General features: G+C 34.3%; 1 protein-coding gene across 1 annotated transcript; it reads right to left on the bottom strand.

Moving 5' to 3' along the window:
• Positions 1–6,527: 6,527 nt before the first annotated feature.
• On the bottom strand, positions 6,528–22,818 carry LOC131854641 (ARF GTPase-activating protein Git). Its single transcript, XM_059205771.1, has 12 exons — positions 22,602–22,818; positions 22,391–22,524; positions 22,205–22,317; positions 21,545–21,725; positions 20,392–20,522; positions 19,010–19,199; positions 18,055–18,127; positions 17,055–17,386; positions 16,339–16,842; positions 14,200–14,463; positions 7,770–7,984; positions 6,528–6,872 (listed from the first exon to the last, which is right to left on the bottom strand). Exons 1-11 carry the CDS (start codon positions 22,663–22,665, stop codon positions 7,817–7,819), a joined length of 2,154 nt encoding a protein of 717 aa, XP_059061754.1. The 5' UTR covers positions 22,666–22,818; the 3' UTR covers positions 6,528–6,872; positions 7,770–7,816.
• Between the last annotated feature and the right edge of the window lie 3,588 nt (positions 22,819–26,406).

A 26,406-nucleotide genomic window follows, 5' to 3' on the forward strand; every position in this document is an offset into this window, starting at 1 on the left:
AAGTAAATACTTTTTTTTATTGAATACTTTTTAATGTGGTAATGGTAGGTATACATAGTGATGAGCACCAGTGAAGGTACGATGAGAATGAAGACTGGTAATTCAGCGCATTGTGAAAAATATAAAAAAAAACTTGACTTGTATAAGTGACCATAATGTCCGATGAATAAATTATTTGTGAATTTGAATTTGAAATTGCAAACAAATACATACAATAAATAGCTACTTATATCTAAATATTTCTATATGCAAGTTATGTATTCAGTAACACTACAAGTAGTCGGCAAGGTGGTGGGTCAGGTATCCATAAGTTACGATAACCGTTTACCATCAGATGGGCCGTATGCTTATTTGCTACCATCATGGTAATAGAAAAAGGTAGTGAAAAATTAAATAATATTTCTATTTATTCAATCTCAAATGGAAAATACTGCACTAAGAAACACGTACAAGTATATGTTAATAATGCTTATCAATTTTAGATGTAGGTACTCAATCTCAGACTCAGTTAATAAGGTATAAGACTAAATAGTATCTTGAAACTGGCATTTTTATATTCAGTTTGTTGATTACACGACTGATAATATATAAATTTCATACACTTAAATTTATAAAAATAAAACAACCACGTAAGTCAAAATTATAATAAATTTTATTAATACTTATGTTATACATTTCAATTAATGTCAAATGGAAGGTTGATTGGTTAATTTTTTAATACAATTATAAATTGAACTGTACGCGCCAAATAAATATATTTTTCTTTCTTAATAGTTTGACGGGAGCTAAAGCTTCGTTTGTGATGTCTTTGAAGTATTATCAGACTGATTACAGTATATAGATTTAAAATAGACACAGTCAACTTCTTATCAGGTGTGAAGATGGCCTAAACAAGCTTTTGTTTAAATACATAAACGAGTCTGTGCCTCATTTGATGGTAAGTGAGTATCTGCCTAAGAGCATGTTCAACCAATAATTCCCCATTATTAACTTTGTTTTGCATGAAGCTTACTGTATCTGTCCTAATTTATATATAAATGTACATTGATCTGTGTCTATGCATGAAATATATATAAAATAATATTCATTTCTGATATTAAAATTACAAAAAAAATACGATAAACTCTGACCATAAAGTAATAAAAGCGGAATAAAATGCAGACCACTATCACTTGCGGAATTGAACAGATTTTCAACCGACTTCTAAAAGTGAACCGAAAGAATTCTAACACTTCATATTAAAAACCTCACAGGTATAATAAACGCATTTCAACTATTACAGTTGCATCTTTTTCGTTCGTTTCATGATCTGAAAGAAAATTACAAAACTATAATACAGTTTAACAAATATAAATAAAATGCGTTTGTACACTTCAGTTTTTTTTAAATAAATGAGTGTGTAAAAATACAGGGAATAGGTCAGAGTTTACTCGAAATACTAAAGTTCGGTGGTTATAAATTATTATAAAATGTAGATAAATTTCCCTTAACAGGTTTTGGTTAGGATTTTAGTAAGAATTATAAAAATTACACGCACAATTCTTCTATCAATTTTTTTCAAAGTTATTCAAAATACATTATTAATAAGTGTATAAATACGTCATATCTTCTCTTTAGAAAGGAAACGTAACAAAACTTTATTAGATAATTGTGTGCTCCCCAATTATTTACCAGAATTATGACGAGCTATATTTATTATTATACTAATATATGTTTTGACTGTTCCACAGACAAAATATATTTTACCTACTTACATATTAATTTTATTTTATATAACAATGCAATTTTTCACCAAAATATTTCAAATATTGAATTAATTTTCCATCATATTATGAAATAAATAAATTATCTTATTTTTAATTATTAATGCCTTTTTACTTACGAAATTAGCAAGTAAACAGAATGAAAATGTTATCATGTTAGTTGATTATAGATTTATTATTTATATAAAAACTAGATTTATATAAAACCTCAAATGTCAAGTGTTATCCGTTCATTATACAATTATAATTTTTTAAAAGAACTATTTTAATGCATTTGGCCGCAGCTGAACTTTGCAGCTTCACCGGACAAAATGGGAGCGAGTGCATATGGCACGGCAAACCCGCGGAAGAACTTATATAGCGGCTGAAGGCCAACTCCTGCTTGCCAGATAAGAATCCTGCACAGAGTATAATAATCTCCAATAATGATATAGCGTCATAACCCCGTAACACAAAAGGGAAACACATACAACAGTGCAATAACAATAATTGCGTACTAACCTACGTCTTTTACATAAACATTGGCACATAAAGTGATCACATAATATGGATATCAATACTAAATACATTCCGTACGAAAGCTAATACAAATATAATAGACTACAATATTAAAATTCACATTATATCAACTATATATAGGTACAGTCCAGTTAACATATAGCTATGAAATTCTCATATAAAAATCTACACAACTGATACGATACAGGACTAGTCATACAAAGTAAACAAAGCATGGGAACCCAGTAATATTTAGAAAGTATTCCTGGAATAGAACATTTCCAAAACGAAAATACTTTTAAAACAAATTTAGCGGTCACGCCAATTTACTAAATGTTGAATAAATACATTCAAATTTCAACTTTATTTCTTATAGAAAACGATTCAGTTTTATATGTATCCTGACTTATTATTACTCTTTATGACTAGCCCTGTACAGTTAATGTTACAAATATCTAGCTCTATCTAACAAATGTATGAATATAATTTAACATTTTAGGCACGATTCATATCAAATTCAGTATGCACTGGGTATCTAGTAGACAACTGGGCAGTATAGGAAACTAATATAGTAAGCACCTCTGTTTTAAAGGGGGTATTACATTATCATATAGCAGACCATAGATATTTTTTTTTATTTATAAATTTACTAACGAAAACGAGACATTATAAAAGTTACATACATAAAAAACGAATTAGCTTCATGAATTGACACATTCATTTAGCCTTGATCCAATATTATATTTGATAATGTAATACTCGCCTTATATATTTTTGTGGGAATTTGTTACTAAATCGTCAAAGAACGCGAAATTTCCATTACAAAAAGCAACTAGATCATTTGAAAACAGGTATGAGACAAACTGTTATAACTTATCAAGGTCAATTCACACATTCAGACAAATTGGACTCTTAACAATAGATAAAGGCGTAATTTCACAAGCTTAACACCGCATGCAATATAAACTTAACTAACTCAACATTGTGCAATGTCATCTTTTTTAATCCTATGCGGTTAGACAAGGACAGCAGATAGTTATTGTGGTCATTACGTATACGATATTCATTTTTATTAGTCTTTATATTGTACATTATAAATAGTTAACAATGTAATATAGGTGTCGATGTGATGTGAACTGACCTTCAATATACAGGATGTAACCGAAAGTTATAAACCTCACAAACTATATGAAATGTTCGAAACTTTTTTCTAAATATGTAATTAATTTTCTCAAGTCTATCACCGTAATTTCTGTGGAAATATAAACATAGACTAGTAATATTCATAGCTATCTTATGTTTATCCCACATTTACAACTTTCTAGAATTATTACGTATTTGCTAATAAGCAATGAATGTATCTGTGGTTACAACCTGTATATTATATTTTACAATAAATTGTGAGTTTACATAAAAATAAAGAACACACTGTATTGGAATGACGAAGTAGACGCGCGGTAAGAGATCTATTAAACATTTGTGACGGTTAACATGAGAAGTCAAAGAATACTGTGAGAATGATGAGAATGTTAAGCCATGCTTACACAGATTTGAATGAGATACTTTGTTACTCAAACGAGCACGAATGGCACTTGTGTTTAACGAATGACGATCACAATAAACAATGTAACAATTAATGGTAGCGTCTCACGTAGCTATTCATATTCTGATAAATTAAACACCATGTATATATGTGACCCTCCCGGCTTTATCAGGGCACTAATAAGTCTGTGAGTTTTATATATATTAACCTAATATATAGCGTATGTCACTCTAGAATAATGTACAGTTCGAACAGTGATAGAAAATTCTTTTAATCAAATCATATTTCCGTTTACTTTCCTCATAACAAAATTCGATCAATCGCGGATTAAAATATTAGTATCTATATAGTAGTTTACTCCGTAAAGTCTGTGAATACTCCAGGAAGCTTTTGCGCTTCTGGGAGGAGCTTGGCTGATCACTTTAGTAGTATCAGCTCTACACGCACATCGACCTAGATGATATGATAAATGTGGAAATAAAATCTAACATATGATACGATGGCAGTGAGACCTTTCTGACCTTGATACTGGCCTAGAATCACCGTTATTCACCGTGGGAGCTATATTAGGAGTATATATTAGAGGAAAAAGAATACGAATAACTATATGAAACGCCATCATAACATGTAAGTACGGTCACACATTATTCGCTTCAATCGAACGATTTCACAATGTAACTCCCGTTCGATTGGCGCATTTGGTTGTTAAGCCCCGCCATCTTTGTAAATGGGCCAATCAGAACGCAATCGCATAGGACAATCGTCCAATTGAACCAAATTATGTGTGTCCACTATATATCGTATAATACGTTTTTCGACGAAAATAACTTAACGAATAATAAACGCCCCGATAACTTGCAAAATTGTTACTTCCATACTGTAATACATTTGTATACAGGGCAACAACTTCAAAATACAACTTCAAAAAATTATATGAAAATGACAATTTATACTTTACTTCTTATACTTATACAACTATATTATTATATACATATAAATCACTAACATTTCACTTATACAATAACTATTATATAAATTCAAAAACAATATGTCTTATTAATTTGTTAAAAAACTTATTCATCAGTTTCCTCGTAAGTAGCAATGCGTTAATAGTTACATGAAAAGCGCAAAGCGTTATAATAAATCTATATTATTTATGGTATATCAATTCTCTATACAATTTTCATATCACTTCTTTACGATATCTATTCGAAGATATATCGACGACACACATTTCATTGAATAATCATAACATTTTGATAAACTATTATAATTATATCGTACTGATTAATGCAATTTTAATTGCAGGTGTAATTCTGCCTAGGATATGAGACGTACGGTGTGCCTTCGGTCCGTTACTATCGTATCGCGGAGTACCTACGTACTACGTTGAGTGTGGACTATATTTTCATATTTAATATTGATTGCAAATCTTGTATTACAATGTTTAGTGCTTCTATTTCATATACAGTATACTCTAGTTTTCTCACAATAATAAAAAATAATTCTGTACTTAAGCATTATTACTAGAGAGTAAAATTTTAATACTGATAAAATACACAAGTTTGAAGTAGTCATATTATTATTAATGTTGAAAAAATTGTTGCAATATAATGTAAATTATATGTCCATATCCTAGGCATATAAAAATATTGTTAATAACGTTAAAAATATTAACTATACTGTGATAGATTTATAATTTTAATCACTTTTTACTACGTTTCTATATAATATAGCACATTGGCGACCTATCACTAAGAGAAGTGTGCATCGCCAGCTTCCAGTTACACAATAATAACGCCATAACATATTTAAGGCGGAAACATTCAGATATTATAACGAGTCTTATAACGACGTGTCGACGTTCGACTTGAACCGTGAACATTATCAGATTTTTTGTACTACGTAGGTGACAAGCAAGCATACGGCCCATAACGATTCCATAACATATAAGCTATTTTAGAACATAAAAGGTATTTATTCATTGATGTACTTTTATTTTTAGCCAAGTCTTTCGCACGCATGTTCGTTTCGCACACACGTTCTTAAATCTCTAATGAATTGTCGTCAAGTGTTGCCTGTATTTACTCAGTATTTCTATGAAATCATTATTATATAACATCTAAGACATATGTAATTAAATAACTTTGCGTTCGCAATTGTTTTTGTTCATGGAATCTTAACATAATGTTGGGACCGTTTTAATAATCTGTTTCCGCCTCTATATTTTGTACCATTTGTTTGGTGTTGCCACAGTCTATTCGACATTCAATTAATTTCAAATTAATATCGTCACATATTTATGTGTTTCTTGATATATACATTAGGAAGACGTTCCTATAATTTTGCTCGTCGTCAACCTACAATGAACACAACGAAATATCACTAAAATACTAATACGTATTCAACCACGTTCATTTAATACAAAAGATATATTAATTATCTGTGAAAAATAACAGACGACGTATTTAGTATAAATTTTCAGTATAATACTTTACTTTGGGGTCCACATAGACGGAGTAATTGAACAAGTAAGCCATCTATAATTGGCTGTATGTACTTTTTATCTTTGCCAACGTTAAGACACAGTTATGTGCTATTTTAAGAACAATTACATAGATGTGAAACTGTCGTCTGCGCGGACCCTTATTCCACTTTTTTCCAATCAGATCTTGGCATCAAGTCGAAAGATATAATCATTTTCGTTTAAATCTTATAATTTTAAAATAAACAATCGCGGTCAGTATTCATACGACACTAATTTACATCAAGCAGAAAAAACTGGGCACATAACCTGTCGACGCGAAAATATACGACGAAAAATATTACATAAAATATCTTAAAATTAGATAAACTATGTTCAGGCGGGGGCTGACATTGTACAGGAGTTTAATCTTTTAATACACTATATTTATTTGTGATTCAAATATGCTTATTAGTAAGTCCATTTGAATAGCCATTTAGCATACAATCAAATAAACATATTTAGCTTAGTTCTTAGCAAACAACCAAATAGCTGCCATGGATTTTTGCTACGTTACAACCAATGGTACAACCACGATCATTCCCTGAAAAGAAAAAGAATAATGTCATTAGAACAGAAGTCTGTCATTAGTATATTTTTTATGTATACAATTCCTACTAAAATTTAAATTAGTAGCTGTCTTTATTATTTAATCACAGTACTAGAAGTACATTATTTTTACAGATGTATCGTATAATTTTAGTATTTCGTAGAAATTTTATGTAAATAAAAAGACAAAAAGTTGGCAACCGTCTCCTATGTAAATGGAAAGGGCAACGGATATTACAACATACAACTGACACCCGTCGTATCGTATGTTGCCATTACGAAAGACTAAGATGTTATGTGTTTAAACACTGTGAATTCACTGCCATACCTAATCCTCACACCGAAAGAAAGCTTACAGAGTAACACAGTTTGCGGCTGAGGTTCAGATGGGCAGAATGGGACAGATATGCCCATTGAAATGGCTTCGAACAAAGTATACCTCGGTTACCTCAGATCTTGTACGTTATCATACAATATTCACTGTGCAATACTACAATACACAGACGTATTGATGTTACTTACACAAATATTACACTATTATCGATTTAAAGTCAGAGACATGGCGGCTTTGCTGTCCCCACTTCAAGCGAAAGGTAGTAAGTTTGAATCTGGCCAACTCTATGGGTTTGGTGAGGTCGCACCCTCTGTATTCTAATTCATCATTCCTTATGACAAACTTGCAATGGCATATGCATTAATGAATTCAATGAATTAACTCATGCGACAACAATAAAGGCCTATTTTCTTGTCAGTTCTTCTTAAGCTCGAAACCACTGCGAACTGACGGTAGAATTGACATATCATAAGAGTTTGCAATAGACCTACATGACTGAAGATATTCTGTAAATACTAACAGAATGGAATAAATATAAATTGAAATAAGTATAGCTACCCTCGGAGGGAGTACTACACGGTGGTGTAGTAGTAGTGTGCGCGGCGCTAGGAGGGCTGGAAGTGCGTGACGAGCAGCTTGGTGGCCTTGGCCAGGTCGTAGGCGGCCGCCCGCAGCTCCGGCAGCGGCGCCGGCGCACAGCACGCGCGGAACACCGCCGACGACGCCGCGCGCAGCGCCTCCACCACCGCCTGCACCGACGGCTCCGGACACGGCTGGAAGATTATATTATTTTTTTAAATAAAACCAGATATTGCGTCTTATAATAAAAACAAAATATATTCTATAAAAATTTAGAACTCACATTAATACATTTCTTCTAAATTGAGATATTGGTTTTATACGTCGTTAATAGTTTAGACATTAATTAGTGTGTCATTTAAAAACATTTATGATATTAATAAAATAATAATTTGGTAGACACATGTACTAAAAAATATTGCTCAAGACACATTTAAGGGATTTAGTAACGTGGTGTGGAACAAAATTTAATTGTTTTGCATCTCCTTTGTCGATATACTAATTTAATTTATAGCAAAATAAAATAGCTGTTCGCGCCATTTATAAACATATCAAGTGGTATGGTACTATTTCCCAAATCCTAATCCCTTTCCCGCGCACAGTATGTCAACTGAGGTCGCCCGACGATCTCGTCTACTAACGTGAATGGTGACATCTCGTCCCAACCGCTCCGCTTTAAATTAATTAATATAATATTGACATTAACAATAAGTAACTTTGTGTGCGTGCCTGTGTTAAACTTAGTATTCATCGAGTGCAGCAGCTGTGCAAGAATACACCCGCTCTACAGTCGCAGGTACGTACTGTGCATCCCCCTTTATTTCAATTCCATACAGTCCACTTACCTTACCCGCTACCCCCCATTTCTCCATGGTCCTTCGAGCCGGATACCTACCGCTTAAATACTATAATTAGGACGAGATTTACATCCCCGCATTGATAGGTACATAATTTCATTATATTATACCGCCCGCTATAAGCCATACCGCTTCTTTGTACCTATTCGTATATTCACCCGCGCATACGCATTTTCTGTACTTAATATATTAGTATGCCATACCTATAAGCCTAGTATTGGGTATATTTTCTAATAATTACCGCATTTACCGCTTAATTAATAATAATACTTTATTATTTGTATAATACATATTACGCAGTAAGCGTACATACCTACCTACATTAATTTGTATTTTTCAACGCCAATAATCGTAACGATAATGGAGTCGAATTTAAAAATGCTAGAAGCTAAAAACAGAGCTATATTTCAACGTATTACAAGATTGCGTGATACTTGTAAAAATCTGTCACCGTCGTCAATCGACTTACGCTCCGCAGAGGCATTCATGGCGGACAGTGAAACCATTGATACACTGCGCTATGAATATATACAAAATTTAGATTCTATAAACGAGTTACAAATGCAGTTGAATCCTAAATTTGAACCTGATTACCAGGCACTTTTAACGTTTGAAGATATTTTTAGTCGAATAAAAAGATGTCGTTTAATATTAAGCGAAGCGAATAAGCCTTCGTCTTCACAATCGGTACCGCATAATAAATCTAGTATCAAACTAGAACCTCTCTGTATTCCTTGTTTTGACGGGAATATGTCCACGTGGTCTAGCTTTTATGAATCCTTTAGGAGTAATATTCATTGTAACACCGATTTAACCGATTCACAAAGAATTCAGTATTTACTTAGTAAATTAACTGGAAGCGCTCAAAAAATAATGGCCGGTATAATTCCGTCTGGTAATAATTATACTTCCATATGGGAAAGTTTAGTAAAGAAATATCAGAATAAAAGGGCCTTAGGTTCATATTATATTTCTACATTATTTAACATTAAATCGGCCACAAATAATTCCGCTTCATTAAATAATTTCATCGAAACTTTCGATGCCGCTGTAGCTGCTATGCGTCAATTAAAGATTGATGATATGCAAGATTTTATTTTATTGAACTTAGCCTTACGAAAGGTGGATTTAAGTACTACACAGGCTTTCGAAATGACCGCTAGAAATAAAGATATTCCGAGTTATATGGATTTTGTAGAATTTATAAAAAGTCAGGTGAAAATATTAGACCGCACGAATAATAATATTAATTCAGTAAGCCGCAACACATTAACTAATATTAAAAACAACCGCCCGCAAAATGTACATTCATTTGTTACACGAAGTGACACTTCTGGTCACCGAGCTCCTTGTTCTATGTGTAATACTTCGGAACATTATCAGTTATATACCTGTTCCACATTTAAATCAATGCGGCCGAAAAATCGATTAGATTTTATTAAATCTAAACGAGGTTGTGTAAATTGCCTTAGTATAACGCATTCTGTGTCCACTTGTAATTCTAAATACAAATGTAGAACTTGTAATAAGCGACATCATTCCTTATTACATTTAGATAAGGCACAAAATAATAATACACCGCTCTGCACTCATCGATCTAATGTGATGAGTGATCGATCTACGATCGCCGCTCCCGCACTCCCGCCAGTCCCCTGTCGTAATGCGACACAATGTAATTTGACTCCTGACGGGGACTCAAAAGCGCCCATTGAAATCGCGATGCCCGCACCTTTGTCGTTGTGCACTCGAGTACCTACCACTACAGCAGCCATGCCTGGTGTTGTATGTCCAACGGGTAAAGTGCGTACAGAGGTACTTCTGTCTACAGCGTCTGTTATTGTTCGTAACTATAACAAAAATATAATACGTACTGTTCGTTGCCTTTTAGACAATGCTTCGCAACATAACCTTATTACGATTGATTGTTGTAAACAATTAAACTTAAACATTATTCCGCTTACGAATTCATTTTTAAAAGGTGTCGGATTAACAACGAGGCCTATAAAGGGCCATGTTAAATTAATGATTTCCGATAAACATAACGAACAAGCTTCACTATAACCGCGTTAGTAGTCGATTGTATTACCGATCGGCTACCTATTGAATATATAGATACGTCTGTTATAAGTCATTTAGTCGACTTACCGCTTGCAGATCCTCACTGGCATATGCCAGGTGAGATCGAACTTGTATTAGGAGCAAATTTGTTCCCTTATATTCTTTTAAGTGGAAAAATAATAAGTCCACCCGCACCGCCAGCCATAGAAACTATTTTTGGTTATGTTTTTATTGGTGACGTTCCCTGTAATAATGCGACCACATCTGATCGTGATCATACCGCGCCTCAACAAGACTCATCTTCCTCTGCTTTCTTAATATGTATTGAAAATAATCTTAATGATTCTCTCTCTAAATTCTGGGAATTAGAGGAGGTTCCTATAAATAAATATTTAAGTCCCGCAGAAAAGGAATGCGAGCAAATGTACTCTTCTACCGTGTCCCGGGACTCGTCAGGTCGTTATTGTACTGTTTTACCGTTTTATAAGGATCCTAGCGAGTTAGGTAATTCCCGTATCACCGCTTTTCGTCGCTTGCTATCGCTAGAACGCAAACTAGAAAGTACAGGTTTGCGCGCTGATTATAATGCCATCATAAAAGACTATATAGACAACCAATATTTATCTGAAGTTTTAAATACATCCGATAATATGGATGACGGTTACGTCATACCGCATCACCCTGTCATTAGGCAGGATAAAGACACCACCAAGGTCAGAATAGTCCTTGATGCAAGTGCTAAATGTCATAACGGCATTTCTCTAAATGATATTTTACATATGGGTCCTAATCTCCAAGCTGATTTATTTTTACTTTTATTAAATTTTCGTTTATTTCCAATCGCTATAACCGCGTATATAAAACAAATGTACCTACAAATTTTAGTAACCGACGAGTATCGTAAATATCAAAAAATACTGTACCGCTTTAATACGTCTGAACCCATACGTACCTTTCAATTTAATAGAGTTGCATTTGGTCTTAAGTCAAGTCGTTACCTTGCCATGCGTACAATTCGTCAGCTTTGTGATGATGAACGCGATAACTTCCCGCTGGCTGCATCTATAGCTGAAAGGGAACTGTATATGGACGATTTAGCTACGTCTATACTAAATGAGGTTGATGCTGTCGAGGCTACCGCTCAATTAATTAATATGTTTAAGTCAGGTGGCTTTCAATTAGTTAAATGGTCTAGTAATTCAAAGAACCTACTAGAGAGCATTCCTACACCGCTGAAATTTGCACAGCAAGTTGAGTTTGATAGACGTGAGTCCCTTAAGATATTAGGGCTCGAATGGAACCCGCAAGATGATATTTTCGTTTTTAAAATCAATTGTGATGACCGCTTGTGTACAAAACGTACCATACTTTCCCTAATTGCCCGATTATGGGACGTATTAGGTTTTGCTGCGCCTGTCGTACTTACCGCTAAACTACTTATTAAAGATCTTTGGCTGCAGAAAGTCGGTTGGGATGATGTACCTCCGACAGATATAACCGCTATTTTTACTACATTTAAACAACAATTACCGCTTCTTGCTAATTTAAAAATACCGCGTCATTTATCTGTCACGCAAGACTGTATAATAAATATCGTTGCGTTTTCGGATGCTAGTTTAAAAGCTTACGGCTGCGTTATTTACTCTCCATTGACAGATCCCGCAGGCAATATATACGTGAGATTAGTCTGTGCGAAATCAAAAGTCGCACCCGTTAAGGTAGTCTCACTTGCGCGACTAGAACTTTGCGCCGCCGTTTTAATGTCTAAACTAACTAAACTAGTTTACGATGCTTACTCTTCACGCACGTCTGTACAGAACGTCTATGTATTTTCTGACTCGAAAATTGCACTCTCATGGATTCATTCTTCACCACATCGGTGGAATATCTTCGTTAGCAATCGTGTGGCTAAATGTCAGGAAAATTTACAATCAAAACATTTCTATCACGTGGCTGGATTCAATAATCCAAGCGACTGTCTTTCAAGAGGTTTACTGCCTAAACAATTACTTACCCATGAGTTGTGGTGGAACGGTCCCGCGTGGCTGAGTAGCCCCGTCTGCTCTTGGCCGGTAGAGTCATTTACACCTGAAAAATATGAAAACTTACCTGAATATAATACTAAGACGTTCGTTACTGCTGCTTCCAATACTGTAGTCTCACCGCTTTGTGATCTTGTATCTAAAGTTTCATCCTGGAACAAATTATTACGAATTACTATTTATATACTGCGATATATACGCGTATTGCCCCGCTCTAAATATATTGAAAAATATATACTTACCGCAATTCAGGTCGCTCATTTTTATCATGTTATTAGTGATCTTAAAAAGGGTAATTTACCTTCTGGAACTCTGCGTAAATTAAATCTTTTTATTGATGACGATGGCATAATTAGGATAGGTAGATTATTAAATGCTAACTTACCTTTCGAGGCAAAACATCCCGTTTTATTGCCTAAGCGCGACCATATGGTAAGTAATATTACTTACTTAATAATAGATCATTTTCACCGCATTAACTGTCACACAGGTGCCATTCTTCTTCGTTCTTTAATTCACCAAAGGTGGTTTAAGAATACAGACAATGTTAAGGTTGGTACTGTAGTGCTTATACATGATGATAACGTCTCACCACTTCGGTGGCCAATGGGTATCATTGTGAAAATATATCCAGGCTCAGATGGTATTGCTCGCGTAGCATCTGTTAAAACTCAAAATGGTTTACTCAAGCGACCAATCGTTAAATTAATCCCTTTACCTTCTCAATAAACTCTATGTTTCTTATAAACCGCATTTAGTTATTATTTACCGCTAGGTGTATTCTATTAAGTTTTTCTTATTATATTACGCTCTATAACTAATTATAAGTATGTTAGGAATATATACTATAATGTACATCCGCTTCATATATTGCTCTTCTTTGTATTTTCTTTGAGAAACCCTTAGTTTCTCAAGGCGGGGGAGGATGTTCGCGCCATTTATAAACATATCAAGTGGTATGGTACTATTTCCCAAATCCTAATCCCTTTCCCGCGCACAGTATGTCAACTGAGGTCGCCCGACGATCTCGTCTACTAACGTGAATGGTGACATCTCGTCCCAACCGCTCCGCTTTAAATTAATTAATATAATATTGACATTAACAATAAGTAACTTTGTGTGCGTGCCTGTGTTAAACTTAGTATTCATCGAGTGCAGCAGCTGTGCAAGAATACACCCGCTCTACAGTCGCAGGTACGTACTGTGCATCCCCCTTTATTTCAATTCCATACAGTCCACTTACCTTACCCGCTACCCCCCATTTCTCCAATAGCAATAACAAATATTGACATAAAACTAGAGGGAGGGGGGGGTGGTGGGCAGGGCGATAGCTCGAGAGGCATAAGATTTTAGAAAAGCTAATGTGGGGCATGGCGTTAAAAAAAGGTTACGAAGAACAGGTTTAGAGCCTTTGCCTTAATTATTAAAAAAAAAACAAGCTGCAACAATCACCTGTGGAAAGAGCGCGAGCAGGTCTGCGACGGCACGGCGCACGTGGAGGGGGGAAGGCGGGGGGCGCGCGGGGAGGTCGCGCGCGGCCGCCCACAGCTCCTGTATGGCGCGGGTGACCGCCTCGGCCCGCCGCTGCACTGCCTCCGCGCCCGGCATCTCCTGCGGGCCCGGCCCCGGCCCCGCCCCCGCCCCCTCCTCCGGCCCCGCCCACTCCTCCAGCGCGCCCTGCGTCAGCGACCGCTCCAGCCCCGACACAGTCGTCAGCTGCAAATTCACACTCTCCTTCCAACATACCGCCGTACCATTCGCATGTACGTTCTTTTACGCATAGGCTTTCAAATGTATGTAAATGGTAGACGAAAGCTGCCTTTACGCAATTTCTTTCTCGCGCGATCAGAAGCAGTTGATTTAGCGCAGGAAAGCCAGCACCGCATCGTAATGGGAAATTAATATTTAATATAAGTTTTAAAAAGAGATTTAAAATAAAGAGTAGTCTAAAAAATTTAAATAAAAGAGTAATCTAAGTTACTAAGTCCTTTTGTCATTAGATATTTGTAAGTGCAATTCCAAAACTGCAAAATCCTCCGGCCGTTTCAGAGATTAGCAGGAACAAACAGACAGATAGCCAAATTTAAAAAACAAAATCGTTTTTTTTTCCGTACACATTAAATAAAAAGCTCTCAATTTAATATTACAAACAGACACTTAAATTTTAATTATTTTGTATTTATATGCACTAACATTATGTAGAGGTAAAGTTTTTGATTTTGGATGTTAGGGGTAATCGAAAATTACTGCTGAAATTCAGAAAAGTTTGTATTTTTTTATCGAAGAAGACTATACGCTATATATATATTTTCAACCTATCTTTAGTAACTACTGAAATGTTAAAGATGTTCATTATATTGTATATGTACAGGTTAAAAATATTAAATATATTTTCTTAATCTACTACTGTCATGCCATTTATGGACATTAGATTTTTAATTTCTACACCAACGCATGGAATTTACAATAACCTGGTATCCAAAAGCTCCTTTAATTAACTCACCATGTAAACCATTTATTCATACGCTACATATTTAAAAAATCAATGAGTACAGAACAACCAAGTTTATAAGTTACATTTTTGTTTTTACATTCATTCATTTTTTATATAACAAAAATAAGAAACGAATTAATTTCTTGTGACTAAAAAACTGTCCAATTCTAAAACGTTATGTCTAGTCTTCATATATCAATAGACAGCGGTAGAAGTAAAAAATTATTATATTCTTTGTAAAATACATGTAACATAGGATATTACAATGTTATTTAATATAAGTATCCACACAATTAGACAATTACTGGTAATTATGTCACTCCATTTAGTCACAGCATAAATGAGACTGCATAAATGTTATTATTGTCCTATTTTACACCTTAATTCTAAAACTTTAAGATTTAAAGTAAAAAAGAAAAAAATTAAATAGGTAAGGAACGCTGAGGTCGTTCCGTGAAGTCTGTTAAGACACCAGGAGGCTTCTGCGCTTCTGGGAGGAGCTTGGCTGGTTACTTTATAGCCTAGACTCTACAGACACAACGGCCCAAATGAGGCTAATTGCGGAGGATATAGTCCATTATATTAGGTAAGGTCTTTGATCGTATATTCGACGACGCTTATAAACGTGGGAGATCTGTACATATTACATGTTAATATAAATTCATTATGTTTGTCACACTCACACCACTAAACTACAATAATACTATATCTTATTTTTTAAGAAACGAATATTGAACATTTCAGATATAGGTGTCCCGGCAAACGTTGTTTTACCATATAAATTAAAATCTCTATTTTAAAATATTATTAGTATTTTTTAATGCCACAAATTAAAAATAATGTTAGGGATGGATAACCCTTATCACTTAGGGCTCTGAAAAATAGCGGATTCTAAGACTACTGAATATACATATAAAATTTCATAAAAATCGGTCAAGCCGTTTCGCGGGAGTATAGTAACTAACATTGTGATACGATAATTTTACATATTAAATTGTTTCATATGAACTAAAAGAGTGATATTTCACTCGGTGTTCGTTTCATAAAAAGTAGGATATAGTACGTAAATAATTAGTATATTTAATATAGATTAGTACCTGATGTTTAGTAACCTGCCAGTTATTCTTTGGTCCCTCCCTAGGCTCATACATACTGACCGGGCGCTGTGTGCTTTTCAATGTTTGCCTCAAATCTGACTCCTCGGGCGACCGCAGCTCCTCCGATTCCAGACTCCTCCCCCTCTCTTGAGGTTTAGAACTAGACTCTAACATATTACTAGCGGTACTTTCGTTTGCAGAAGTCTGCGACGTCATACTCTGATCATCGTCAATACTATTTGTTTTTAATACGCTGTTTTCTTTTGTTAATTGTTCCACTATAGTCTGCAAGTTCTTCAGTTGGTTTTTCAGTTCTGTGATAGTCGAGTCTCTGCTGTCTAATTCCTTTTTAAGGCTCAGGATTTCACCTCGCTCTGGTACAACACCCATGCTAATAGGGGATTGTGTTCTGCGAAATTCTACATTTAGGGATTGCTCGATGGGTAGTGAGGCGTTGTAAGTGGAAGAAACAGTTTCGCCGGGCCGTGGCACGATGTGTGACAACTGTGGATCCAATTGTGCAAGAAATTAGAATTATTTTTGTATAAATTCTAGTGAATTTTCTATAATATTTATTAATGTTATTGCTGTTACTAGCTGTTCTGTTTACATATTCATCATAGGGTTTATGAACATACACATCATATAACAATAGCGACTTATACAAGTCCAAATTTTTTTACTACTTTTGTTAGTTACATTAAAATATAACTTACATCAAGATCTATTGGTGCCAAAGCGGCATAGTCCTCATCAGAAGCCACCGAGTCGTACAGCGGCTCATCATCCGACAACTGGGAGAAGTGTTTCAAATGACTAGCGGATAGAAGAGGGTTCTGAGGACCAGCCAGGCTTCTTGGCTGCAGGGTAGCAATATGCTGACGACGTGTAGCATCCACTAGTACGTCTCGGAGTAGGGCGGCCATCTCCGCGATAGAAAGCCTCGCCAGCTTCTGCCTGCCCTGGTTCCGAGGAGCTGATAGAGCTGGGTTCACCGGAAGGAAAACTACGCCGCTCCGTTCTAACCCTGTTGCACTTGTCTGCCATACTGCGAAAGATATATGGGGTATACGAATTGGAAAATAGTTTAACTTACAAATATATAAAAACAACATATAAATAAAATAAAATAAAACAATCCCTTTATTTTATTGTTTACAATTTTGATACATTTTATTAAATATTAATCCATATCTTCAACAATAGTCGCCTCTAAGGCGCAGGCTTCTCCTAAAACCCCTCCACAATAATATAAATAAAAATACCATGTATAAAATCGGCACTCAATTGAGACCAAGACTATAGATTATCCGAGCGAAATAAAGAATTCAAACGGTTTTATAACAGAAAGCACAGTAAACATAACAGGAGTCTAATTTGGGAAATTCCAGGGAATCATGACGTGTAGACACACGTCATGATTCCCCGCAATTAAATGGAAAAACAATTCATTATGAAAGATGTCTAGCGGTATAGCACACGACGGTTCTTCCGTTGGTAGCGGGTTCGAATCCCCGCACGGTACAAACATTTGTATTCATAAATACGATAGTGTTGGTCTGGGTTTCCCTATGTATATTATACATGCATTTTTTTTTAAATATCTATGTATTTATATCATTTGTCTAGTACCCATAATATAAGTTCTACGTACTTTGAGATTAGATATAATATAGTTTATTATAAAGGATATGTGATATATAATATGATACTTACTGGCTTCAGTCTCCCGCCGATCAATTTCATCGTATATATCCATAACTAACTCTTCAAACAGATGATTGGGTAGCTGCGAATAAAAACGCAATCTTATATACTATTTCATAATAATTTTTGGGCATCAAGCATACGGCCTATCTGATGGTAAATGATTACTGCAGCCTATAGACGTCTGAAACATCACATTTGTTACCCTATGTACATATACAATCAATACATATTTATTAGGGAGTACATATTTTAAGACAGCCTCGGTGGTCTAGCTGTTTAACACACCGCCTTACTTCCACTGGTCGCGTGTTAGATTCCGGTGCAAACATTCGTATTCATGAGTATGATTGTTTGTATCCGTCTGGTGTGTTCTATGCACATATTTATAAAAAAATATTGCTGTATATGTGCTATGTGGCAGTAAGTATATACAAAAAAAATCTTAAAAATGTAAGTCTGTTGTACAGAGATTTATTTAAAAGACCAACACGTAAGTTTCTTGCTCATACTTCTTGTGATGAGCTTGTTTTCTGAATGAGTAGAACAGAAAGAAATAAATATGACTATTCATAAGTGCCTGCATTAAGTTTATTTAAATAAAAATTATTCCATTAATTGTCTAGTAACCATAACACTGGTTATGCTTAGCTTGGTACTAGATGACGCTGTGTGAATTGTGCACAGATAATATTATTATTTCTTTACTTTTTTAATTCTTGAAATATTCGGTACCTTAACGTAGAGTTACGGGTCACATCACTATTATTATCATTTGCCTCATTTTCACAGCATTTACTGGTTTAATTTTTTTTATTATTAATGAAATTACGGCCACTATTTCTATACTTTTTTTAATTCTTGAAATTATCTTAATTTAGAGTCACATCACAATTATTATCATTTACCTAAACACAGTTTTTGATGGTTTTAATTATTATTTTTATTAATGAAGTGTACGGACCAACTGCAGCTTCCCTCTGGCGGCCTTCGCGACGTCTGTCATCTCGTGCGTGTCGTGTGCTCGGGGCACGATGTAGTGGCGGCCGGCCGCGTGGTCCGGTTTCTCGCCGGACAGGAAGTAGATCATGCGGTCGGTCGCCTCGTATACTAGCTCCGTCATGCGATCCGCCAGCTCTGTGTAACCGCCTTGTCTGTGGTATTAAAAAAAAAGTAAATTGTAATATATGTAGGTAGATACACAAAAGTAACATAGGATATGTTTCTCCCAGCTCTGTGAAACCATCTTGTCTATTGTACCAAAAAACAGTAGATTGATATAAATATAATATATGTAGGTAGATACGCTATAGTAACATAGGGTATGTTTCTCCCATATCATAATACCATGTCAGGTTAATATCCACACGGTTCCCCCTAGAAACCATCATGATAAATTCCTAGTGAATTAATTATGATGGGTTAACTGACTTGACCTCATGCTCAACTTATCATGCTCCACTAGTGCCCCGCCAGCGCAAACAGGTGCACGATTGAATAGAAAAACACGAATACCTACATAAACAATTATATTAATGAAAACAAAAATGCCCGTAAGCCAAACGCCTCCATACATTTAAAATAAAAAAACATCAAAAATTATTGCAATATTCCAGGATGTATACGTAGAACCGATGATGTCAGTAATAATATATTTGTTAATAGGTAAGACGTAGGTGTCAAACTGTACTGATGACCTTTCAAAATGTAATAATACCTAAATAGAACACACATTTCATCACAGTAGAATATAATACTGCCCACTATGATTTCTACAATTTAGTAATAGTTTAATATATCAAATTAGTAATGTCGATAAAAAGATCGTATAAAAATTGTTACTATATATACCTCTTTATTTAGAACTAATCTAATGCTGTTTGCTATTACTAAGCTTTATAACATAACTGGATCAACAAAGGCGTTCTATACATAGGACACTTCATACTTGCGGAAGGATATATGGAATAGCAGGTCAACCCTTGAGTGTCGGATACGACTAATATGAACCCAGCCCTCAGACCGGTCGTATCCGACGTATCCCGGTGTGAAGTGTCTTCTGCCTTGACCGCCTTTTTTGGTCCAGTTATGGTGGGTGACAGAGAGTGCCGGTGAGAAGCTCTTGCGTTCGAGTACGTTGGACGGTGTGGTTGTGGCTTTTTTCGGACTTCTCTAATGCTTTTGACTACAGCTGGCTTTTACAACTTCACCGGACGATAGGGGGCCAGTGCACTCCAAATCCGCTTATAGCTATCCTAAAAAAACTTATGGAGCGGCTGAAGGTCAACTGACAAACCGCCTGACGGATACGACTTTAGCCTGAGGGCGCCGCACATCACACTGTACCTGGCACTGTCTGATGGTGTGTTCCCACCATTGTCCCGTGCTGTTGGATCAGCACCCCACGCCACCAGGAGCTCAGCTTGAGCAGGCTGTCCCGCTCTGCATGCTACATGTAGGCATGTAGTACCTTTCTCCTATATGAACCAATGATACCAAGTTTGAATTATTTCTTTAAAACACAGAAATCAGGCTAATCAATATATTAAAACTTTAGTTATGTTTACTAATAATAATAATATTAACAATAATCATAACCTATGTGATATGAATTCACACAGCTCCATCTAGTCCTAAATTAAGCAGATCTTGTATTATCTAGACATTGATTTGGGCACTGGACGACTAATAGAAATACCATATTATATTTTTTTGTATATAAATACATAATACTTAATGGATTTATATACCTATGTTTAATTCCGAGACTATTAATATGTGTGAGTATTGGGTGTGGAAAGCTAACCACCAATATTGGAAGCATTACGACTTTCTGTATTGGTGATCAAATTCCCACCTTTATTGAGTCAACCATATTGCAATATGGATGTTGACTCAATAGTAATGTAATAAAAATATATCGCTGTAATAAAAATACGAATCTTCTATAAAATAACATTATTATATTTTATAAAATACAATAAAATAAATAGATGTATTAATACTACTATTTATTTAGGTATTATGAATAATAATGTACCTGAAGGAGACAAGGAAGGAAAATAGACATATTCATTAATATGAATAACACAAACTTATAAATAAAGTTTGACTAATCTGAATAAAATAACACATAATATACTAGCTGTAATGTGTTGATGAATGCGTATGATTATAAGGGCAGGGGAAGGCCGAAAAAGAGATGGATGGACTGTATGAAAGATGATATGGTAAGAAAGGGAGTAAATAATAAAATGACTGCAACCAGGGATGAATGGAAGAGAAAAACATATTACGACGATCACAAATGAATGGGATAGGGAAGAAGCAGATGAGTGACACTACTACCTTTTACCTACAGTTTTGCAAATGTTAATGTTTATCTTATTTATAAACAAGAACATTATTAATTATAATTTCTATTCTATTCTATTCTATTCTACAAACAGAGATTTCGCAATTGACATCATATATAATGTTATAATGAGGATATTTTTACCTGATTATAATAGTTGGGGTCAGCTCCTTGCGCTAAAAGTCTCATTGCAGTGTCCAGTGAGGAGCTCCTCACTGCACTGTGTAGTTGTCTCCCCAACTCACTGGGAGGTTCATCTCGACGAGCTCTCAATACATATGCCAGTCGCAGATGCTTAGCTTGGATGAACTCTGATTTTATTGGGCTAAAATATATTTACATAAATTAAACCTTAACACTAAAACACTTACACAAACTACTAAATACACAAATGCTGCAATAGACAATTAATACTTTTGAATTACATTATAAATATTATAAGGATTTATAAAGGATCCAGATAAAAAAATGTTTGTCAATTCAAAAGTATTAAATTCTAAGTCCATATAATGGAACTAGCAACTAAAAAGGATTACAATAATATTCAAAATGTTATTTCCATGGACAGTACTCCATCATGCATGCATTTTCATCATGATATGTGTCTTCGGGCAAACTATATATTATTCATATTTAATATTGAAATAACAGTTGTAAATGTAGTAAATAAAGCAACAAAAATGTTAATAAAATAAATACACAAATAAATTTAAATTTTGTATATACAATACAATTTTGCATCAATTCAATTCAAGAACTAACATTAGTTAATGATTAGTTATTAAAATAAAAATAATTTCTTACTGCAAAGGATCTTTCGCTTGTGGTTTTTTCCGTAAGTGTTTAGGTGCTGATGTGTCGAGTAGGGAATGTTCCCAAATGCAGTTGACATTTTGAGCAGTGAGAGCTTGCACCATCTGAAGTTTTAAATTTCATTATTACTTCTCCATAAATGCAGTCATTAATAAAAACAGGTATAACTGTTTGTACCGCTAAAAGTGACGGCGGCCATGAACCTTGGCGTAAGGACTTCACATGCGAAATATGTCGTCCCATACTCCTGTGGACACTACAGCACTCGGCGCACAGCAGGAGCCCGCGGTTTATTGACGCCCATGACGGATCTGGATAACAAGCCATCACAGTAAGAACATTATTCACCAGGACTACACTTCACATATAACAATATCACAGCACGGACCTGACGCTCCGCAGTCAGAACAAACATCCACCGATGATCGGTGTTTAGACCGCGATATCATCATTTTCTATTACTTATGGAAGACAATATTTTGAATCTAAAGATGTCACACAGCTGTAGTTGTTCTGAAATTATTTATAAGATCATTTTGATACAAAAATAAATAAACAAACAATTTGCGATAAATAGAAATAACTTAAACTGAAATAAGATTATTTATTTTATTAAGATTAAGAAATGAGTGTGAGTGAGACGAACTCACAGAAATGAAAAGCAAAGCACGAAAAAAATTTCCAATATGTCAATCAGTCAATCAAATTATTGAAGTTGGACAGAGTACATTATTTCATAAACATAGAGCAAGTACTAATTTTTATGGCATTTTTTGTGATAAAATCAAAGTTATATTGGCGAGTTGTAACCATGGATATTATAACGAAATCTGCGATAAAGCACATATTTTCGATTTCCTCGCTTTATCACTAGTGTTGTGTCTTTGAACTAATCGAACATTGATATTCAAACAAAAATAGGCTTTAATTTTTTTTTTTTTTTTTGGTTCTGTTTTTCCCTTTTTAGGGAAAGGCAAAAGGACTCAGCCCATACAGCCATTGTCTTCAGTAATATTTTCGTATATTTTTTTTTTTTTCTAATACTTGTCTTCAGTAGTTATATATCTTGAAATGTTGATATTACGTACTCGAAAATGGGTTTGTATGTTTCTGTGTTCTTTAATAAATTCTGGATGGAGCGCGGGATCTCCATTTTATCATATATATTGATCAATTTATCAATAAATATTAATCGCTGGATTGCGAAATGTTGACATTCAAAAAACAAGTGATCTAATGATTGATCTTCGTCGGCAGAACAATAATCACATATAGGAGAAGAAACCATTTTCATCCTATGCAAATGCTTTTTATATCTTCCATGTCCAATTCTAAGACGACATAAAATTGAATAAAATTTTCTTTCCACATATTTTCCTTGAACGAACCATGGCGTTTTAAATTCTTGCTGTATTTCTCTGAACCATTTCCCTTTAACTTTTATGGATTCTTCCCACTGTTGTTTCCATTTAGTTTTAATTGTTTTTCTTATTTCAACGATAAAATCTGAAGCTGGGATTAACATGTATTTTTCTTTTCCTTGAATTTGACAGTTTGTGATGAACCTAGCCAGTTCATCAGCTTTTTCGTTGCCAGTGACATCAACGTGAGCTGGAGTCCAGATAAGATTAATATCCATATTAAGCCGTTTTTTAAAATCATATATTTTCCTTTGAATATTTTGTATAACGAAAGATGTTTTACTAGTAGAAACATTCGCAAGGGCCAACAAGACACTCATGCTGTCCGTTAATATGACCCATTTATCATTATTGTTCGTTTCACCAATATATTCTAGCGCAGAGATAATAGCGTAAGCTTCAGCAGTAAATATGCTCGATTTATTCGATATTTTTGTACCGAATGATATTTTTTCCTTGGCATCATAAACAGCAATAGCCGTGCAGTCTTTATTTTTAGCACCATCCGTATACACATGCCTATAATTGTTCCATTGAGATATGTAATCATAGACATCATATTTATTATGTAAATTCTTATTTATAAAAATTGGGGTTTTAAAAAAATTACAATCATATGAATTGCTATTGTAAACTAATTTCTGATTAATAAATATGTTGGAGTTATGTAGACTTTCAATATATTCAATTATATTATTAGAGAGAAAATTATTAGGAGAGGATGGATTTTTTAATTTATGTAATAATTGGTTGTCATGAACAGAATAAAGTTTCAGTAAAAACATAAGTTTTAGCAATTCAAAACGTAACGGCAATGGGGGCATATTACATTCTACTTGCAACGAATTTATTGGTGATGTGCTCATGGCTCCCAAAATTAATCTTAAATTTATATTTTGGATTTTTTCTAATTTATCAACGTATTTTTCTTTGTTACAAAAACAGAAGAACGCATATTCAAAATGCGTTCGAACCAGCGACTTGTAAAGAATTAACAGAATTTTAGGGTCTGCTCCCCAAGTAGTGCCGACCAAAGATCTGAGAATATTAGTGGACATCATGGCTCTATCTGATAAACAATCGACATATTTTTTAAAACTTAAATTATTTTGAAATATTACACCTAAAAATTTTGCTTCTGGCTCTACTGGAATAATAGCGCTCATATATTTCACCTGACTAGATGATTCTAAATTTAAATTGTTATTACTAAACACTACCATTTTGCTTTTAGTAGGACTGATTTCCAAATTTACATAAGAAAAATATACTGAAAGATTACTAAGAGCAATATTGATTTTGGATAATGTATCCACAATATTGTCACCATAACAATATACAGCTAAGTCGTCAGCAAATTGGAGATTATGGACATAAGGCCCTAAAGCATCATTAATTCTATGAACATAAATAATATATAATAAAGGACTGAGTATACCACCTTGTGATACTCCTACATGAGATAAGCGAGGACCTATACATGAAACATTACTAACTTTAACGTATAATTTTCGACCATTCATAAAATTATATAACCATATTGCTAGTTTATTTGAAACTCCGACAGAAATTAAGATATCTGCCAAAATCTTCGGATTTACATTATTGAATGCACCCACTATATCCAGAAAAATTGCTACCAAATGTTGATTATTTTCTAAAGCTTTCTTAATATCGATATAAAAATGCCCTAAGCTTTCCCGAGCTGAAAATCCTCGTCTGAATCCAAATTGATTCGACGGCAATAGATTTTGAGACTCGAAATAAAACTCTAGTCTTTGTTTAAGCAATTGTTCAAAAACTTTTCCTATACACGATGTTAATGTAATGGGCCGATAAGAATCAGCAACATATAAATTTTTATTAGGCTTTAACACAGGAATAAGATAATCTGTTTTCCATTCTTTTGGAATTATAGAGTTATACCATAATAAATTTATAATAATTAAGAAGGTATTTAAATTGTTACCATTTAATGCTTTCAACATTTTGTATGAAATATTATCCAACCCAACTGCTGTGTCCCTTCTTGATTTTAATGCTGATTGAAGCTCTGCTAATTTGAAAGGTTTATCAAAGAAAATATCGTTAGCTTTATCAGAATTGTTAGGAACTGTTGTAAAAGGGCTCGCAACGTAATCTGGAGTATATTTGTGTAAAAATTCATTTAACCACATATCATCGTTACCTGAGTTGTAAGTGCGGGGTTTATTTATATATTTCTTATTAAATTTTCGAACTTTTGTCCAAACATTAGATATAGAAGTGGTTCTGTTTAAATTAGAACAGTATTCATGCCAACTTTGTAAACGCACAGTTTTAATAGTAAGTTTTTTTTCCGCTTGCAATCTTTTAAACTTAATATAATTATCTGTGGTAGGATCATATTTAAAATCTATATATGCTTGTTTACTTTTACGAACAGCTGTTGCACAAGTGTCATTCCACCATGGTACTGGAGGATGCTTATATTTTGATAGTTTAGAATTGCTAGAAGAATTACAATTGTATTGTTTTTGATGTGCCGATGAACTCTTATTTAGAACAATATCAATAGAATTTAAAATAATATTACAAAAAGTGTCATATGTTGAACACGGATCGCTCTCATTGACAGAAAAGCCTTGTAATTTGGAATTAACAATTTTACTGTAATTGTCCCAGTTTACAAGTCGCAAGTTACGCCGATTTACTGGAACTGATACACAATTATTTGCTCCTTTACAAGAAAAATTGGAATATTGTAAATTTAATTGTGTTATTGTTGGCAAA

Source organism: Achroia grisella, unplaced genomic scaffold (genome assembly GCF_030625045.1).
Source record: "Achroia grisella isolate CSIRO2021 unplaced genomic scaffold, CSIRO_AGI_Agris_v1 utg1241, whole genome shotgun sequence".
Classification (NCBI taxonomy): domain Eukaryota; kingdom Metazoa; phylum Arthropoda; class Insecta; order Lepidoptera; family Pyralidae; genus Achroia; species Achroia grisella.

What these genes read in the sequence shown, in the direction of transcription:
- LOC131854641 (XM_059205771.1), bottom strand. Translation starts at nt 22,665, where the DNA reads ATGATGATATCGCGGTCTAAACACCGATCATCGGTGGATGTTTGTTCT. An exon ending in ACCCCAACTATTATAATCAG is followed by an intron (nt 20,523 to 21,544) that starts GTAAAAATATCC and finishes TGGTTCATATAG; the next exon opens with GAGAAAGGTACTACATGCCT. An exon ending in TCGGCGGGAGACTGAAGCCA is followed by an intron (nt 17,387 to 18,054) that starts GTAAGTATCATA and finishes TATCTTTCGCAG; the next exon opens with TATGGCAGACAAGTGCAACA.